Genomic DNA, 20,977 nt, shown 5'->3' on the forward strand with positions numbered 1-20,977 from the left:
CACAGTGGTATTTAGTCAGCGTTGTCTCACCTCCAAGTATTCAGTAATCCAAACTGAAATGAAATGCTTCTTCGAAATAAAATATGTCAATGACAGATGCGCAGGCTCTTATATTTAGTTTCTTGTCTGAGAGAGCCAGATTGAATGTAGGTAGCTGACTGCACATAGTGGATAGAGATCAGGTACGATGAAAGGGAGATTACTGGCTATTTTAAGAGTTAAACTTAAAAAGCAGGAAATTGAAAATGGATAAACAGGTTTTTTCAGGCAATGTCCAATTAAACAGTGGTGCTCATTATCAAGGGAGGCCACTGAAGCCAAGTGCATATCATGAGTGTAAGAGGGACTGGACACTTTTACGGCTATCAAGAATATCCAGAGTAATGATTAACTATATCAATTTTTGTAATGTAATTATTCTAAATTTTTCATGCTTCAGGGCTTAAACCAATTTCTATATATGAGAGACAAGGATGAGACTTAAGGTAGGAACAGATTAAAGACATCTGCATACTGCAGAGCTCCTGCCTTTTCTTCTGACACATCTGCTGCTACACCAAGACAAGATACTGGGCTAGGGTGGACCCTGGGTCCGCCTTGATCAACTGTACCATTTTCTATGCTCCCTTAGGGAATCTGGTGTGGAATATGTAGACTAGCTGTTTAGGTAAACTAGGGTGTGAGGAAAAGAAGGATGAAGTAGACAGCAGATGGGGTTTCTGTAATGTTGAGAGGATAAATGTGTTAAATATAATGGTAGATTTTCCCACAGGTAAAAAAAGCCCAACAAAACAATAAAAAATGCAGAAAGCTTTTGAATTCATGAGGTAGCTTCCTGCAAAACAATGAGATTTATTAGAAAAGACGATTTAAATTTACATCCTTTCCAAATCTTGAGCTCTTAAGGCAAACTTGAGTCATGCTTGCAAACTCTTCTCTACAGCCACTAGAGTCAGAGCTTTTAATGCTAATAAATACAGCTAAGCTGCTCAAAGAGGAGCTTTAAGTGGGCAAGTGGTAAATAAATGCTGAAGAGCTTACACTCTAGCTGTGTGCATTGGATGTAAAAGGGGGATGGAGCTGATGTTGCCAAAGAGTAGCTGAGAAGTAAATCACACTGCACAGCAGATGAGTAAAGAGTTAAGGTGTGCATATCCATCGAGGGATGGCATATGTGCACTGGGGAACCTGCAGCTTGATTGGAAGAGGTCTGGATGCCTGGCCCTTGGGCTGGGGGACCAACCGCATGACATGACCACCCCGAGTCCACATGTGTCCTGTTCTGTGCATAAGCTGTCCCCTTGCAGGATAGTGATGAGTGGAAACAAGCGTGGGCTTGTCCTGGGATCATGGCTGCGCCTTTATCCAGTGCTGAACAGAAATGGTAAACAATTGTGCCTGACTGATGGCACAAGCTGGGTCATGATACCAAATTACAATGAAATAATATCTTATGATGCTTTCAGTCCATGGAAAAACTAAATTTTGGTCCCAAGCCCAAAAATGATAATTTCTGGTGGAGAACTCCAGCTGCTTTTGTTGTTGTTTATGCGTGTTATATCCTGGCCCTACTGCAAAATCCTCCGGCCTGCTGTCCAGTCATAGAATCATGGAATAGTTAGGGTTGGAAAGGACCTTAAGATCATCAAGTTCCAACCCCCCTGCCATGAGCAGGGACACCTCACACTAAACCACATCACCCAAGGGTCTGTCCAATCTGGCCTTGAACACTGTTAAGGATGGAGCATCCTCCACACCAAGGCTGAAGTTCTGCTGCCCCTCTCCAAAAGTCCTCTTCCACAAGGAATATTCATGTGTCTTCTCTGGTCATGGTGGTGTTTGAATAGAACCAGCTTGGAAACCTTTGTTATAGTGACTTCTGACAAATATAAGTGGACACAGAGAATAAATGTATGAGGGAAAGGGAAAAAAAAAAAAAAGCTGGAAAATATGGTAAGGACACAATTTTAAGGTGTTAAAATGCCTTCATAATTATTGGAAGATGTGTCACCAACTCCTAGCCAGCTCCATCTCAGTCAAGACCTGGCCAGCACAGCCACCCACATGTGTCTGCCAGAAACATGTGTCACACTGAAGCATGTATTTCAGTCTTGTGAGATAAGATTTGGGCACACCAAAATAAATTAAAACCATCAGGTTTTACTGATGTTTTTACTGTTACAACAGTAACATTCATGTTACCCTGACTTCACAGATATAATGAATTGGAAATTAAGCAATCACTATAGCTGTTCGTCCGTGAGTAACTCTTCAGAGCTGTAGTTGGCCTAGGTGTCTCTTTGGATATTATAGTTTTGGGATGAAGTGAACAAATCCAGGGTGTTTAAACTGAAAGTGGGTAGGTTTAGATTAAGTATTAGGAAAAAGTTCTTTGCTGTGAGGGTGCTGAGGCGCTGGCACAGGTTGCCCAGAGAAGTTGTGGCTGCCCCATCCCTGGCAGTGTTCAAGGCCAGGTTGGACAGGGCTTTGAGCAACCTGGTCTAGTGGAAGGTGTTCCTGCCAATGGCAGGGGGTTGGAAGTAGAGGAGCTTTAAGGTCCCTTCCCACCCAAACCAGTCAGTGATTCCGTGATTCTATGTTTCAGCATGCTCAAGATACGGTTGTGCTAAACCAAACACGGGTCTGGAGATCTTAAAATAGAACAATCTATCACCTGCATTATTTCGGGTTTGGGAGTATGGGGTTACAGCCAAACTCCTCCTCCTTCTCACTGGCTCCAGTGTTACCCACCATAGAGGGGAGGAGGAACTCTTTTCTATGTCAAAACCGGATTACCGCTTTCGATGCCATAGCCTGACCAGAACGCTCCCGCACTTGGGCAGCGATCCCCCACCCGTCCCAGTCCGTGCTAGCTAGGGGCGCTCGCGGCGCCGGCTCCGCTACGCTTCCCTCCAGGAGGAGAAGGATGAGGAGGAGGTGGGGGAGGATGAGGACGAGGATGCTCCAGCGGGGCTGATCGGACGCCCCCCTATACGCAGGCTCCTTTCGCGGGAGCTTCCGAGCCGCTCACCCCTTGCCCGGCTCCCAGCGGCTACAGCCGGCCACTGCCGCTGCGCCCGGGTCCGGCCCCTGGGAGTGGGGCTGCCCTCGGGGTCCACCACCCCGCGCCACCTGTAGCCCCCCAGCCCCGGGCAGGGCTGGTGGAGGTGCCAGAGCCGGCACCCGGCTCCATCATCTCCATCTTCATCCCGGCCCGAGCTCGGGCGACGCGGCCGCATCCTGCGCAGCGGCAGCGGCGGGCGGGGCGGTGGAGGGGGCGGGAGGCGGAGAGCCCCGGCCACCATTTAAAGCGGTAGCGGCGCGGCGCGGCTCCCCAGTGCCGTGCTGCCGCGGAGCGCGGTGGAGGCAGCCGCGGCCAGGGCGGGCGGGAACCACCGACCCCCCCTTACGATCCCCCCCACCATCCCCCGGCGATCCCGCCCCGCCGCCCCTGCCCCGCCGGGCTGCATGAAGGCACGGGGTAGCGCGGGCGGGAGCGCGGGGCATCGCCCGAGCGGCGGCACCGGCACCATGGTCCGCCTGGGCAGGCTTCTGCGGCTCCTGACTCTGCTGAAGTTGCCCTGCTGCCTGCTGGAGTTGCTGCTCTCGGCGGTGGCCCAGGGACAGGAGATGTACGCGCCCCACTCCATCCGCCTGGAGGGGGACATCACCCTGGGCGGCCTCTTCCCCGTGCACGCTAAGGGCCCCCCGGGCGTGCCCTGCGGGGACATCAAGAAGGAAAACGGTATCCACAGGCTGGAGGCGATGCTCTACGCCCTGGACCAGATCAACAGCGACCCGGACCTGCTGCCTAATGTCACGCTAGGCGCCCGCATCCTGGACACCTGCTCCCGAGACACCTACGCGCTGGAGCAGTCCCTCACCTTCGTTCAGGCTCTCATCCAGAAGGACACCTCCGACGTGAGGTGCACCAACGGCGAGCCACCCGTGTTCGTCAAGCCGGAGAAAGTAGTTGGAGTGATCGGGGCGTCGGGAAGTTCAGTCTCCATTATGGTGGCCAACATCCTCCGGCTCTTCCAGGTAGGGCTGCGAAGGCGCTCGGCCAGGCGGGTGGCGGAGAGCCGAGCCTGTGCTGCAAGGCTCTGCTCGCTGCTGTGAACTCCGTTCGTGCCCCTCCGGGTGCTTCGTTTGCCACCACTCCGGTGTCTTGGTTCCCTTGCAGCCACCCTCTCCGTTTCAGCATCCTTCGCCTTCTCCCTTCCTCGCGGTGCATGGCACTTTCTGGATTTATCGCCTCGTTTGCGAGGAGCGATCCGTGAAGGGAAAGGTGGCGAGGGAAGGGAAAGGGGAGGAAAGAAAAAAAAGCAAAGGCGGTGATTGAGATGGGTTTGCGTTAGAGAGGAATATGGCTCGGCGGAGCTGCGGGTGCAAGGCAGCGGGACGGCTGCGCGTGTGAAATTTCCGCGCTGTGCGAGGGCAAGGTGCAGGCAGCACCGCCGGGGCCGAGGGACCGGAGAAGCCGGAGGGGCTTTCCCCGGCGGTACTTGGTCGAGCCGGGGCTGCGCCGGGCAACTCCGAGCTCCTCCGGTCTCCCCGCGTTACGGGGTCCCCGTAGCCGGGAAAGAGGCAGGGACTGGGGCTGCGGGGGCCTCTCGGCTCCGCCGGCCGGGCTCCGGCGCCGCTCGTTGGCGCCAAGGGGTGAGCAGAGCCCGAGGGTTAGAGGACCGTGTCGGATTAGAGTGTGTGTGCGAGTAGAAGCGCTGCAGCTCTTGCCCATTCCGCTCCCCCCTCGGGGCGCGCTGTGAGCGTGTTCACCTCGGCGGGGACCTGCCGCCCACGGCTGCACCCTCCTGCCCTCACCCCGCCCCAAGACCAGGAGAGGGGACGCCTGTCCGGGCCGAGCCGGGTTTGCTTGCCCGGCGGCTGGGAGGGGACACACGCACACACACACGGGTGTCCCCCCGCAGGGATGGGGGGTATCCCGCGTCAGGGGTCCCCCCGGGCGGGGGTGTCCCCCCGGGGCGCTGCGTGAAGCCGCCAGGGCCGGCAGGGAGCCCCGGGTGATCCTCGGCAGCGATCGCGGGTGCAGGGGCAGTGCCAGAACCGCCACCAGATGCATCGTGAGCAGCGGAGTTTCTCGCTTCCTATCCTACGCCTTCGCATGCGGAAGGTGGTGGTGGTATTTATTTTTATTTTTGTGCAGCGGGTGGAGCGATCCCCCGCTTTTCCCAGCTGGAAACTTGAGGTTTGCACGGCAAATCCAGTCTCTGCTCTCAGCAGTCGTCGTTAGTCCTTATTCCCAATCTGGCTGTTGGGGCCAGGTACGGCCGTCACATGCAAGATAGAGCGATGTGGCTTCTCCCACCACTGCCCTTTGTACTGCCCAGTCAGACTTAGTCTAGTCCGTTTACCTGAAAGAACATAAAGAATCTGGTTTTGTCTTCCTTGTTCGCCTCCCTTCTTGGCAAATTAAAATGCAGCTTGTATTGCTTCTGGATTCAGCACTGTGCTGAATCTCTAACACTTTGTGCGGCTTTAACATGCAGGTCTTCATATTGCAATGCTGCTTCCAAGAAAGCAGCCCCGCTGGTGTGTGTGAGCAGGCTTGGCAGCACTAGGTACACTGTACTTATTTCTGTTCGAGACTCCTTGCATTACAAACACCCCTTCCCAGGCTGCAAAACAGATGATCTCATGTTCTGCTTGAGCTGGAGCCGAGAAGCTTGGAGGGATGAAGGGATGTGAGTGGTGCTGAAGTTCTGCTGAAGCACAGGTTCAGCAAATGCTGATCTGCTGTAGACTTCCACCAGCCAATAGATCGAAATTAGCCAGCTGTTCTATATTGAATCTCATCCAAGAGCAAATCCTGGGCACTCTACTGAGCTCTTGTTCAGAGGGAAACCTCAGGTACCAGGAGGTGTTTGTATAATGCCATGATACTTGCAAAATCTTTGGTGATACATTACGAATACGATAGATAGTTTGCAGGAAGTAAGACATTTGTGCAGTTTCTGCCTGTAAAGATACTTAAATAAATCTAAACATTTTAAGGTATTGTGACTGTGCATCTGTTCAAAATTGTTTTTGAACCAAATAATTCAGAAAGCAGGACCTGGTACAAACTGAGAAGGATTTTACCAAATACATGTTTTACAGCTTCGTTCTGCCTTTCTCAAGCAGATTTTTCCATGCAATAAAACAGTTCCTTATTGCCCTCTACTCCTTCAAAACAGAGTTCAGAAAAACGTCCCAGCCAGAGAGAAATAAGAAAGAACAAACTATTTTAAGAGGAAGGAGGAGAGCTGGACCTGTTAAGCAATGAAGTACTGTTGTGTGGGGGTGGGTGAGAAGCTGTAAGTTATTGGAAAGATAAAAACCAACTACCCAACCACAAAAGAATTGTTACTGCAAGTACTTTCTCAGTGCATGAGCTGTTGCAGCCAACTTGATTCTCAGGGCTCACCATAGGTTTTACTTACCAGGGCAGTATGGTGAGGGGTGGGTGAATGGCTCCTGAACATGTATTTTCATGCCCAACCTGGCTTTTCCCTAACAGCTTGTAGGTGAAAATGCTTTCCATCTGTGGAAGCCTCTGCAAAGAAATCTTACTAGTGCTTACATTTCTCTGACAGTATCTTGGAAGAGAAGCATTTGTACTCTACCTTAATGTAGGGAAGAAAAAGAAAAAAATATATATAACCAACCCATACAGATCACAGTGGGGTTTCCTCAGCCAGCTACTGATGCTTAAGGTGCTTTCTCTCCAGGCTGGGTAAGATTTAGTCTATTCATCTTCCTCTCTGCATCTGAAGCTACACTCTCTCTCCATGCAGCTCACCTGTCTGTTCCCAATCTAGCATGGAGCTTTGCTTTGGGAGTATCTTTGGCTAATGGCAACAGGTGGATCAGCAGGGGAGAACAGTACTGAGGTCCTCTGGTTTGAATTCATCTGAGTAATTACTCTTTGAAGTCTTGTAGCAGCTTGTTTTTTTAAAGATGTGAAGGATCTGTGTTAGACTTGGGCTTTTTCCTGTGTGATGAAAGTATAAGTCCCTCCCCTGCCTCTAGATCTCTCTCCCCACTTGTCGCTGGATTGCACTATCAATAAAAGATGCTGGGAATAGTCAGATGGGGAATTTCTCCCAGAGCTGTGGGGATGGCCCCAAATCCCAGCTGTGCACGGCTGCTGCTGGAGCAAAGAGCAGCCAAGACCCCAACTCTGCCTGCCCATGACTGACATGCTCAAACTGATGCAGTGGAGCTGTTGGGGCTGCTGACACTGGGGCACAGTCAGAGGGGTCACTGCTCTCTCCAGGTCACATGGGATGTGTTGAGGCGTTGGAGGGAGTGCTGGAATTGCCAATAAGGTCAGCATGTCTCCCAAGTCAATGCCAAAACCTGAAGATTTCTCTTCCAAAACAACTAATGAGAGATGCAAAAACAGGGTTTAGAGGAAGCAGGAGGCTTTACACCCAAGTTCGGTATTTGTTACTGCCATTAACTTTGCATGGAACCTTACGTGAGTTGCTTCAGTTAAAATGTTGAAGAGCATCCCAGCCATGCATCAAGATCCCATCTGAGGAAGCAGGTTGGACCTCAGGCCTGAGACCTACTGACAAGTGGCTGAATATTTGACTTGAAGACATCTGGAGCTCTCTTCAGTTTGGCGATAGCTCAGGTGGTGGAAGGGGTTGAGCTGGTGGGCTCTGGCTGCATGATTTTTTTTGCATGTTAATTGACTTGATGCTTTTTGGAAGTAGGGATGCCAGTGCCTGGGCAGGAGTTTATGAGAGATAGGTGGCCCTTCCTGACCAGGTCCCTCTGCAGACAAGACTTGCTCTTCTTCTGGGAGTCATTCACCATCTCTGTCCTGGGCAGGGAGGGATTGTGAAGCTGTGCGTTTCGGAAGCGGGGCTGCTTGAGGCCCTGGATTAATGCAGTGGAAGGGATAATACTATGTGTGGTGGACCATGGAGACAGAAATGCATGAATATTCAAGGGTGTCAAATACAGTGGCTTTCTCTACATACAGTCTTATTAAAGCGTGCCAATAAATAGTATGCGGATTGTAAATTAAATATCTGTTCTAAAAATAAAACAGAAACAATTTGGAAAGCTGTTTCCAAATGCATCGGGGAGCTCAAGGCAATATGCTTTTAGGCTGCTAGTTTTGCATTGTAAAAAAATACTGTTGCTTCACAGTGTCATAGCTTTCCTTACAAATTTAACTCCATGAAATTCAGTAACTGTGCTGAAAAAAAAAGCCCTGCCAAATGTTTCATCTGCTTCATATTTTCTGAGAGCAGAACCATGCAATATGGGGAATATCAACACACTGATTTCTTTTTTTATGCTGGGAAACTAATTTTTGGTCTCCTTTACAGTTACAGGCTTCTCATTACAAGCTTTAATAATGAACTAATTACTGCTTCAGGTTTCTGTTCTCAGTGGAGGTAATTTTAAGTAGTCAACCAACACTCGTTCTTTCGTGTCAAAATACCTTCTTGCTTTTATCGATGTTGGTTCTTGTTGCCCATGGAGGTGTGTTACCAAGTCCCTTCAGGGAACTTTTTAGAAACCAGTGTGAGATAAAGGAGTACAATGAGATTGGGAGTGTAAATTGAAACTTCCTGTATATCCCTTTGGGGCTTTTGGCTATATTTCCATCTGCAGGCACCTTTCTATTAAATGAGAAAGAGAAAAGTTGCAATCCTACCTTCTGCTCTAGACACAATGAAGCCAGCAGAAATGTGATTATTTGGAAAGAGATACAGCTTAAGAGTGCAGCCCTGAGGTAGATGCTGCATTTTTCTTAGGAAAGTGAGGATATCCATCCTCTTTGCCAAGGCAATGACAGCCACCTGCACCCAAAAAACGTGGCTGACTGCACCCATAAGCTTCAAGGTCTGCAACCAGTGTTGACGGAGAGTGTGGTTCTGCCTCAGCTTCTGCCTTGAGGGAATTCATTGTGGCTCTCGACAGCCACCAGTGCCCGTTCCTGCTGGGTGTGCAGCACAGCCGTAGGGAAAAAGTATAAGGGCTGTAGGAGAGTTGCTTTACTGACAGTGCGATCACATGGTTTTGAGACATTCTTGTGTTTGTTTTCTAATCAGTTTTATGCTGCTTATCTGATCAGTTTCTGGAAACTCCTTCACTGCACAGCAAAAACCTTTGCAACCTGATTGTTCCTCCCTCTGTCCCTTTGATTTGTTTGTTTCCCATGGGAACATGGACTGTAAATCCAAAGTTTTCACCCAAGGTTCTGGGTGCAGAGCCCCTTTCTGCTGAACTTGACCTAAGGAGATGGTAGTAAATGGCGACTGGAATGGACTGCAATGCCCTTGCCATTGAGTTGTTACTGGTATCTGGGGAGAAAACTAACATGCTTTAACAATATTTTTCTCTAGATGCTTGTATATTTTGAACTCATTACCAGTGTATTGCATTTTCCTCTTCCAACTTTTAATAAGACAATAGTGGTTTTAGAAAGTGGATTAATGGTTGATTTCATACAAGATTTCAGGAGATCTATACATTTTTCTGTTAGACTCACTTAGAGAATTTAACAAAAAGCAGAAAATAGGAAACAGTCAATTTCAATTCTTTAACTCTTTTAAAAAAACCCTGCTTTTGTGTTTCTCAGCAAGCTTTCATTTGCATCAACCTCTAATTATTGTCCTTGTTGTTATTGATGCACCTAATATATGACAACAAACTGAGCCATGCAGTAATACTGTATTCTTGTTGAAATACTGGGCTACATTTAAAAGACGTGGCATTTTATCTTGCCTATATAGATCAAAAGTAAAGGAAAATCCTTTCTTGAGGAATTAACATGTTTCCACATGGAGTTATTAATGACCCTAAAGGATCTTAAGGTACTTTCCAACCCTAACTATTCTGTGATTCTATGGTTGGAGGTGCTATGAATATATTTTTCTGTAACACGATGTTTTGGAGGTAAAAGTTCTTTTCTTGACAAGGCAAAATTCAATATTAACAATAATCTCAGCTCTCAGTCTGTTTTCGGGTGTCTCTCTGTAGATGTTAGGTAGAAGAGACTGCGAAGAGTCTTTTGGGAAAAGGCTGGCTCTGCCAAGAGAGGCATGCTCACCCATGGAGAGAGACAGAGAAGAGGCATGATGGTGCTTATGTGAGCAGAGGATTAGTAGATAATAGAGGCTGGCATGGGGGGCAGCACAGGGGTGCTGCAGCAACCTGTCAGCTTGTACGGTGGAAGCATATATTCAGCAAGTACACTTGTGCAATTCCCAATTTACTTTTTGAAATGAAATAAGGTGACCTCTTTGGAATGACAAATGGAGGGATCATTTCAAGGCATTAATTTTTATGAAAGAAATATTGATCTGGTTTTGAATTTCATAACACTAATACTGTAAAACTGCATGTACTATATTCTGTATTTTATTCTATTAAATGAGTTTTGCTTGGAGGCATTAAAACCATCCACCACAATACTCTGCATCATAATATCAGATGTTGTTATTTCTATTTATAGTGATACTCAAATTAATCTCAATGAATGACAATGCTGACTGTCCCAGACATAGGACCATGGTGAATTTTATTGTAATATTGAGAGATACGAAGCATGTAATTAAGGCTGCTTGAAGAGCATAGAATCCAATATAGTCAGGTCATTAGCGTGGTGGAGTGGGTATCCAGGCAGAGAGAAATCTGAAGAAAAACAAGTATTTCTAAAGCCTTTTCTCATTACTGATGATTCTCAAGGTCCTGTAAAGCGCTTCTGCTGGAGGCAGTGGAGATAATTCAGAATCATTACTAGTTTAGCTTAGAATAAAGCATGGTTCTATTATGGACCAGTAAAGTGCAGTAGCCATGCCCTGCCTCGGTCCACTGGTCATATATGCACAGACACCATGCATTTTACCTTGCTGGAGTAACTGGATTTTGTACCAAAGTCCTTCACTGGCACCATGCACATGTGAAGCCAGTGGCTGGAGGCAGGATGGTGCACCCTTAGCATGCCTACTGTTGCCGAGATATTTGCATTAGGGTCTTGCCCCTTCTCTGTGGGGCAAGTGCCTCCATTTGATAACATCTGAGAAGTGGTGTTGCATTTCCAGAGAAACCTTGACTCCAGCAGCATTGCCCAACCTCCCTCTACTTGAGTCTGTATTGTGGTAAGTGATGCTTTTGCTGTGTCATTTGGGATGTTCGGGAGAGGCATTAGCATGCTGCATGAATGCGAGTGTGTTGAAAAGTATACATCCTCTTATTCCTTGGCTGATGGGGTAATGCAGGTCAATGCCTTGCTTCCAAGTACTTTTAAATGAGCTTGGCAAGTGTGCCCAAACCTCCGTGAAGTGCTCCTATTAGAGATTGCCTTTCTCCTTGCTTTGAGATCATGTGAGGCACTCAGACTACCTGCCCTCTGATTTAAATGGGAAGAGAAGGCAGACTTTGGAGACCTTCCCTTCTGAATGCTGTGAGCTGCCTGGTGTGGCACAGATAAAATCTTTTCACATGTAAGGCACATCAAATAGCTCTATTTTTGTTCGTTAAAAGGATTGCCTGACCTGTGCGGGTGGAGGGGACAGTTAGGAGCAGTCGTGGGTTGCAAGATTTCATTCTGATGATGGTTCAGCTCAGTGACTGTGGATCTGTTTGTGTATGTAGGTGTTTTGTATAGATACAAATATAGATATACTTCTGTGGTGGGAGGTTGGAACCAGATGATCTTCAAGGTCTCTTCCAACCCAAACCATTCTGTGATGATTTTTATGTATATTTAGGTATTTGTGCTGTAGACAAAAGTGACCAGTCTTGCTTGGGAATAAGACTGGGAAAGGGAGAGTCATCACCAGTGCTGGGGTGGTGGGTGAGGATGGGATGGAGCAGCTTTTGCTGGCTGCTGCTGCTGTCAGTGTGCCAACAGTCATGTCACCTGCTTGTTTGGCTTTTCGATTCTGTCTGTTTTGCATTAGTGTGATAGGACTCAGAAGAATCAATGATGTGTGATTAATAGAGGAAAGATGTGTTTTAGTAGTACAGAGCTCCTCAAAGGTGTTAGGCAGTGCAGTCAATGGGCTGTGTTCAGACTTGGTTGTTTCTTCCCAGTGACTGAATGAAGGCAGGACAGGTAGAAACTGTGATGTAAAGCAGAGAGAAGATCATGGAGCATGTGGCTGGTGCAAGGTAAGAGGGTGCTGGAAGGAGGATGCTCTGCAGGAGCATCTCTCCTCCTTCCACCAGCAGGAGCTTCAGATCTTCCCCTGATGATATCTGGGGTGGTTCTGTGGACCCCAGCATGGGCAGAGGGGATAGACAATTGGGCTGTGGTGGCTCTTCCCTTTGCAGCAGGCTACTGGCCATGTGCTTGCTGCATTGGTCTCTGCTTAGAGCCTGCTTTGATGAGTCAAAGGCAGAATCAAGGTCAGGGTGGAGGAGCTGAGAGTGGTCACTGTGCAGCGCAATGCCCTGGTAGGGGAAGCAGCCAAGGTCAACTCCAGTATCTGCACAGCCCAGATCAGTGCCAGGGGGTGACACAGATGTCTCAGGGAGGACACAGCTCTGTGGCATGTTACATGGTGGGGAACTGTCATGGTTGCTCATCTTAGCCCAAGGGCAATGGCTTGCTGGAGCTGCTTTACAGCTTCCAGTTCAAAAGCCACATAATCTGGACCTGACTTTGGTGTGGTCCCTGTGCTCCCTTGCTTGCTGTAGATATGCCCTTAGATCTTGCTTTTACAGTTTTACAGCTGTTTTTGGCTTTTCACTTGCTGGTATAACAACTGCTGACAAAGCCAAAACCTTAAGCTGCAGTTGTCTTGAAAAATTACTCTGATCCGAGTTCTCCTCAGGTGAGTTAATACAAACCTGTATCTCTGCTTCCTTCATTAGAGTTTTCATATTTCTGTGGCTGGCAGCAGGATGCAACAATAAGCCAGTGCTGTATGTGGCACCTGTGGCTGGTGGGGTTCAGGGGTATGAGAACAAGGTAGCATCAATCACCTTTGTTGGTGCTGCACCTCAGTGGGAGCTACGGGGCAAGCAAACATCTCTTGACGCCTTTAAACACCCCTTGTCACTGGAAGTGTGAAAAAGTTGGTTATAAGATGGTTAAGGGGGGTTTTTGGGGTTAGCTGGAAAAGTCATCCTTTTTGTTCATAAACTAGATTTCACTTATAGAAAGGATGGTGTGAAAGTGAATATAGATCCCTGCATGTAGTTTTTATAGCAGCCATTTATTAATATCCCACATAAAAGCCCTAATCCTAACTCTTTGTAGGAGAGTGCCCATAGATAAATAGGACTATAAATCCAAAGATTGTAAAGGATGGAAACGTCTACTTGTCTTGGTACAGTTTTCCAGCAGTTTTGGATGCACCAGCATTGGCTGATGTCAGTGGGAAGGCAGCAAGCAGGATGAGGAGCTGGCTGTTTGGCATGGACAGTTTAGGGCATTCCTTTGTCCTAGTAGTGTCCCCTCAACCTCCCACTCTGGCGCCCTTAAGTGCTCCCCTCCCAGTTTCTGGGGGCAGAGGCTGTTGACGTGGCTCCTGCTGCTGTCTCCATCAGCAGTGGTTCTCCATGCTTGCAGTGAGTTGCTGATCTGAGATGGGACCCATATAGCCAGGCTGGTCCTAGCAGGTGCTTGACTAAGTTCTTGTATAATCTTTTGTTATACGTGGGGGAACATTCCATAACCTCCATGAAAGACTATTTTTATTCCCTCTTAATATTCAGCTTTTATCTTCTTTGCTGGAAATTTTCCTGGTTTTGTTTTGACTGTACTTTCACAGGAGGCTATGAAGCTTAAATGCAATGCAGGATGCAGTAGGTATCTTCCTAAAGCAAGACTTCCGCTCTCCCACCTGTGCTGCAAGTTAGGTATTAGAGGTTTTGAATGCTCTGTTGAGAGAGAATTATCTACAAGATTAACATACACTCAGCTGGGACTTGTGAAACCCCATCTCTGCCTGATTCAGGCTCGAGATGTTAGCCTAAATTTCCAGTGGTCTGGGTGGGTGACTTTAAAGCCTGCCCCATCTCAGTAATGCATTTCCAATCTAGACTACCTGTGTTAAAAACCAACTAAACAACAATCCTACAAGAAGTTTCCTTCCACAATAGCCCCTGTTTAAAGAACTGAAAATGTTTCAAATGAAGAAAATAGTAAAGTCCAAATTCTCTCTATTCAGTATCTTTGGAAAGGACAGAGGCTTCAGCATCTTCGGAGACCTTGGTACCAGCATTATGTTAGATGGAAATGCTCAGATTTGGTACCTTGCAAGTTTTTCTTCATTGCCATTTTAGAATAAAGCATTCTGGAAGCTCATCTGCAGAAGATTTTCTAATAAATTGATTATTTCATAAATATTTTAATAACAGTAATTATGCATTCATCAGAATGGAGATTTGTTTCAATGTCATTAAAATCAGCCTCATAATTATATGCATGGTATTTCTGCACACAGTACAAACTGAGTGCAATTGCTTTGTAAATGTACTGCAGCACTTGGTGAATTTACATCTTTTCAGAATTCTTGTCTCCAGCTATTGGCCTGTTCAATATACCAGGAAGAGCAGGATAGCAGGAAATTTTCTTCCATGAAATGGAGAATTTGGGCCTTAAGAAGTGCAGCAGGCTTCTATTTCTAGCAGCAGCAACCCATGAACACTTTAATACAAGATCACAGATAAAATGCAAATTGTGAGATGCAGAGGTGCCAGCTGCACCACAGCTGATGTGATGATGCCAAAACCGCACAGCTTTCAGAAGGAGCACACTGGGAACCCTATTTGGGCACACTGTGACAGCCACCACTGCTTACGGGGCAACCAAAATGCTGCCAAGACTGACACAAATTTACTTTTGAAATAAATTTATGAATTATTTTGGTGATAGATTTGTACTTTTTTAACACAAATTTATTTTGAGGCACCTTGAGAGAAACACAGATAAGTTAGTGTTAGAAGTTCTGTTGTCAAAGCAAGCCTGACTAGACTGACTAGTCTGCTGTCTGCCTCGAAGTCTGATAGTGAATTCCCTTTTCACTGTGAACGTGGCCTGTTATCCTTGGACAGCCATGTGTTTGCTGGTTCCCAAGTACCTCTGCCTGATAAACACAACCTGGTAAACTTAATCAACATCTTTGTTTCCACTAGCGATATCAGAGACTAATGTTTAGTCCCAGTAATACAAGATCCCATGTAACATACTTACTTTAAATACCAAGGAGAGGTGTGAGAGTATATTCGCTAATTTAAGAGCAAAACAAAGATAATCTATTTTCCAGGATGAGATTAACTGGCCATAAGTGTTTGATAGATCCCTAATGCTCATCTTGAGTTGTAGCAGTGTATCCCATGTATCTCAGTACTTAATTTCTATGTTAAAAACCCCAGAACCAAAGGCAATTTGATTGAATGCCAGATAAGGAGCCTGTATTTTGTGTATCTCAAGGACAACACAGAGCTTAGTATTCACTGTGTTACATTCTCCATTGACTCCTTAGTCCCCAGCCTTCAGCATTTGAATTTTCCTTTACACTCAGTCCATAACCACCTCTCTTGCACTGTAATGTGTATTCTGGCTGTGTCCAATGCTTGCTGCTACTCTGTCTATAAAACTTCGAAGTTCAGAACTTGCATCTCAGCTGATGCAGCCAGAGCAGCTTGTATTGCCTCCTCCTCTTTCTGTCCTTCCTATTGATTATAAAACGGAGTTGATAAAGGCCTCCTGGGAGTATTACTAATCTTGCCTTCCTCAGAGTGTCTTTTCCACTTCTTGTTTCTCTTGCATGTTCCTTCTCTACCCTTGGGGATAACTCTTCCCACCCTTCCTGCCTTCACATGAGGATGCTTTGGGCCCATGGCTTCCCAGGTTAACCAGGGCTGATGGCGTAGCTGGGCTTGTTCAGCTTAAAAAAAGTGATTCTGTATGGTTGCGGTCAAGTTCCCTGCAGATGGATGTCAGTGGACCTCTGACAGCTTACACCAGCTAAGGCTGTGGCTTGCTTTTCTGTGTATTTATTCCCTTTGGAAATGGGTACACCCCAGTTCTGTAATCTTTGGGGCATCAGACACACTGAGATGCCTTTAGAGTGTGGTCATTTCTCAGGACAATACATAATATAATAAAGAGATGAATGTGAAACAATAATATACAGGTTAATCTAATGGATGGCTGAAAGCTAATAAATTCTCCTGTTGTCTTCAATTTAATGACAACTCATAAGAGCCTAGACAGCATCACCACCAGTTTTAATTGTGCCAGTGCCTTGCTGCTATAGAGACAAGACTAAGTGCCCAAGGTTATTTCCCATGCTGATCCCATCAAGATGGAGTCCTAATAGGTGGGATCAAGGCCAAATCCCATTTAATAAAAAATGGCAAGAATAAATAAGAAGTTAAAAGAAAGCTGTCAATGCAAATTTGGCTGGAAGTTGTTGCTTTGTAAAATAAAATCCAGCATTAACAGAGATGCTTCAGTGATTTTAAAAGAAGCTAATTTTGCGGTAGTACTTGAATGCTCAGAAATTATATTGGCAATAAAAATTAATTAAATGACTTTTTGATGGTTTTGTAGGTTTTCCTATCTGTCAGCAGTACAGAATATCTGAGTATTAATAATGTAAAGGAAGTTACCATTTTAAGGTGTGTATACCACTGCTACAGTGAAGGATGTTCAAAATTAGGAAAAGCTATCTTCATGCTTTGATTCCTCAGCAAGTCTGTGGTGACTGGGAGCTCTCTGCCTGTTCCAGTGCTTGAAGACATTTCCTGTGGTAGAATGTTAGTATCGTGGGTAAAGTGATTTGTGTTCTATATGGGATTCTGGAAGTTGACACCAAAAAATTCATTTTCCTTCTGCCTGCAGCAGCCATGATGGCATCAGCCCTTAGGGAGTTACAGCTTGTTTTCACTTTGTTAGCTAAACTGGGTATGTGGAAATGGAGAAATGACTTGTCTTCTTCAAGCGCTGTGGAGGATGTCCAGGGCAGCTGCAGAAGTAAGTCTCTAACACACCGGGATCTGTAACACATCTTGGCATGAGATCAGGCAAATGGCCTGCCAGACTGCAGAGCAGAGGTACTGACATCCATTGAGAGCCAGCTTTCCATCTTTAGGAATATTTTTGTGATATGGTAAACTGTGAAAGGCATTAAATCCATGAAGAAATGAAGGAAATCACAAATACAGTTTTACCTGCCTGTGATAAATGTATTTTGCTGGAAAATCAAATTGTTACTAAAAAAGCCTCCAAACCCTGTGCTTATTCTCTCAGGAAGGATCTTCATACATTTCAGAAGAAAATAAATACCTCTGAGCACAAAAGCACTGAGGAATGAGGCTGATAACTCTTCTATATAATGTCCTACTTGAGACAAGCAAAGCTCCTGCTGCTCTCCTTAAGAAATCCATCTGTTAGTGAAATAACAATTGCTTATTCAAATGTGCTTTCTATGGCTATGTTTATGATAAATTCACATATGTGAAATAAACCCATGCTTGTTTCTGAGCATACACTATGCTGTGCTGTAACCATGCACTTCATATTTAAATACATAACAACTCTTTTATAAGGCAACAGTTGATCCTGGCTTGGAGCTGTCATCAGCCCCAGGGGAAGTGCCATGAACAGCCCAGAGCAGGGCCATCACCCTGGTGTGATGGCTGCTCTTACTGACACTGGACACGTCAGCGTGTTGGCAATGCTGCAGCAGCAGCAATGTAGCTGATGTCTATCATTCAGGCTCTGAACTATGAGGAAAGTTGTAACAGTTCATCAAAAATATCAGCTGTTCCATGGGGTGAACTAGCTGATTTGTGGTACCTCAAGGTAAAACAAAACAATATGTATAAATAAACCACTGCATTAAAGTCTATATAATAGTTTGCTGCATAGTTTTTCCTTTTGCTACTTTTTCAAATTGAATTTTTTAGCAATGAATGTGTGTACTTCTCCCTCTTCCCTCTATCTGCTGTTCTTCACTTGGCTCCTAAGCAGCCTGGAAAATTGCTTTGACAGCCGATCCTAATCTCCAAGGTGAATTCTGAATAAGATGCTATTGGGTTCATGAAATGATTCTTTTTCTCCTTGTGCTGTTGTAAAGGTATCATTGAGCTAGCAAAACTACAAACTGTTCTTTTTGTCTTTCCTACTGGTTTTTGTAGAGCATGCTATATCTTAGTACTTCAGTTATAATAAATATGTCACACATTAAAAATATCACAGATAATGAGGTATAGTTTAAACACACAGCTAGGAGAAAACAATCTTTCTCAATTGAACTATTTGTACTGTGCGTGAATCTTTGTGTCGTATTTGTTGACTGAGGGTATTTTTATGTACTCCATGAAGACAAATTAAAAATGCCAGTTATTTAATGAAATAAAATTATGCTGAGGTTTGTGCTGCTTTACATCTCAGATTTGTGCTTTGCATTCTACTTGGTATCCTGAAGGTTCCTCATTGTTACTGGGGTACTCACTGAGAGTGAAATGGAGCATGGGGTACAGCGCTGGTTTGCTACAGCAGTACCTGGGAAAGGGTGCAGACACATCCTCAGGTTTGGAAAGGTTGGGGATTGACAGAGCCAGCAAGTAGAAATAAAGGGCATTTCTAGTTCCTCTCATTTTCATTTTATCTCAGCCCATGTCTGAAAAACAATCATTATATTGATTATTAATATAAAACTTAATAAGAAATTTGTTTTTTAGCTGGTGAGGGTCTTTTGAACAGTATTTTGATTGCAAAAGTTAATGTTACAATGATTGACTTATACCCTTTGTTTGTGGCCATACTTCTTACTGCACCAATGCTCTATGAGTTGTACTTTTTCCATGGTCTCTGTTTACAGGGTCAGTTCCTTAGTTTGGTTTAGGATGGCTAAATCCATGTTGACTTTGGTTGACCAGTGGGCAGCATAGGGATGCTTTACCCCACCTGTACTGGGAGTGTTTTCTCACGGTCTGTGGTGTTCCCTTGGTGACATTGGACAGTAGGTGGTGTGGGACCCAGTGATTCCACTGCAAACCTGCAGTATGCCTTACAGTGAGCCTTTAAGGCAAATATCTCTGTGCTTAGTGACTTATCTGGGATGCTTATAGCAGGAAAGGGGCATCTTGGCCTAAATGACAGCCTGTCACTGCACAGAACAAAATACTCTTATAAGCCACAGCAATTTTAAAAATAGAAACTAGGGAGAAAATGGACTTGAAGGTACATAGCACTCAGACAGACAGGAATTAGTCCTAATGGGCCTTGAGCTGTGTGAGGGATGGAGGGCTCTGAGCTCACCTAGGGCAGCTAGCTGCAGGTGGGAGCAAAGTTACTGCTTTCATACGCCTCCTCTTATCAAATTATTTTTACTCTTAATTCGGACAAAGAATTCCGGCAGACTTGAACTTTTCCCTGTTTGGCTGCTGTGGGGAGCTGCAGGTCCAGGTGCTGCCTCTCTCTGGGAGGTGATGGGGGCATCAGCTGCAAAAATGGGGCTGTTCTGTAGGACATTATGTTGTAAAAACTTGCATCATGTGAAGTCTGTTGGGTCTAGATTAGATAATATCTGATTTCAAACAGAGTAATACCTGACCTGAGTCCCAAGTGTAGCAGATGAGTACTTGGCATAAGGCTAGGAAAGGCAGAGATGTGATTTTTATCTACTCCTGCGCGCTCCTTGTTCTCACTCCTGCAGGCTTCTCCAGTGAACCCCATGGACCCTGCTTATACTTGGGGAATAACTGAGTGACCTCCCCTGCCACCCCTCAGTGTTCCGTGGGTGATCAGACCACTCTCATCACTGCTTTCTGCAGCTCGGGGATGTGTGGCAGATCCTCAGCACCAGCACCTGGAGTGAGCAGAATCTGTCCTTGGTGCTCAGGATGGAGGAGCTCTCTCTGGAGTCTCTTAAACTTGGCAAGTTTATTGTCAGAACAGCAAAAAAATAGAAGAAAAACATTTTTTTGCTCTCCAGATTGTTCCCAACCCCCCTCTCTCCCAGTGCTCACATAAATTAAGCAAAATGTGGTACAACTGGAACCTGTTTTCCATAACAGCTGGCAAAGTGTAGGATGTATTGTTAAACCTGATTCCACTGACAGATGTAAATCTCACTTTAAGGCCTCACAGATAGGAGAAAAATACTTGGAAGACAATGTTTGGGGGTTTTCTGACCTATGAAATGTACCCTGTCACAGAAATTGGGATGTGAATCAGTGGAATTTGTGTGTAGTGTATAGATCCTTCACAGTGAGAACTATTCTAAGTATGTGTCTGGCAAGATGTCCAGCAAGTTTTTTACCTCAAATGGGACTTCTAAGTACCAGTATAATATTGAAAATATACAAATTTGTGCAAAGCGTTTGACACTGTCCCACATGACATCCTTGTCTCTAAATTGGAGAGACATCAATTTGATGGGTGGAGCACTCGGTGGATAAAGAACTGGCTGGATGGCCGCACGCAAAGAGTTGTGGTCAATGGCTCCATGTCCGGCTGGAGACCAGTAATGAGTGGTGTCCCTCGGGGATCGGTGTTGAGACCGGTCTTGTTCAACATCTTTGTCGGTGACATGGACGGTGGGATTGAGTGCGCCCTCAGGAAGTTTGCCAATGACACCAAGCAGTGTGGTTCGGTTGATACGCCGGAGGGAAGGGATGCCATCCAGAGGGACCTCAACACGCTTGTGAGGTGGGCTGATGCCAACCTGATGAAGTTTAACCATGCCAAGTGCAAGGTCCTACACCTGGATCGGAGCAATCCAAGGCACAGCTACAGGTTGGGCAGAGAAGAGATTCAGAGCAGCCCTGCAGAGAAGGACTTGGGGGTGTTGGTTGATGAAAAAATGAACATGAGCTGGCTTCAGTGTGCGCTCGCAGCCCAGAAAGCCAACCGTATCCTGGGCTGCATCAAGAGGAGCGTGACCAGCAGGTCAAAGGAGGTGATCCTGCCCCTCTACTCTGCTCTCCTGAGACCTCACTTGGAGCATTGTGTGCAGTTCTGGTGTCCTCAACATCAAAAGGA

General features: G+C 45.9%; 1 protein-coding gene across 2 annotated transcripts in view; it reads left to right on the plus strand.

Moving 5' to 3' along the window:
- Nucleotides 1-3,468: 3,468 nt before the first annotated feature.
- Nucleotides 3,469-20,977, plus strand: part of GRM7 (glutamate metabotropic receptor 7) — a gene marked incomplete at both ends in the record, with an annotated part of 300,368 nt that continues 282,859 nt past the window's right edge. The window contains one exon of one of the 2 annotated variants that reach the window (XM_080625888.1): nt 3,469-4,041. In XM_080625888.1, the coding sequence (XP_080482014.1) occupies nt 3,469-4,041 (573 nt within the window). The remainder of the gene's footprint in view (nt 4,042-20,977) is intronic. The other variant, XM_080625889.1, reaches the window with a different exon arrangement.

The sequence above is a fragment of the Psittacula echo genome (genome assembly GCF_963264785.1).
Source record: "Psittacula echo genome assembly, chromosome: 9".
NCBI classification, from domain to species: Eukaryota; Metazoa; Chordata; class Aves; order Psittaciformes; family Psittacidae; genus Psittacula; species Psittacula echo.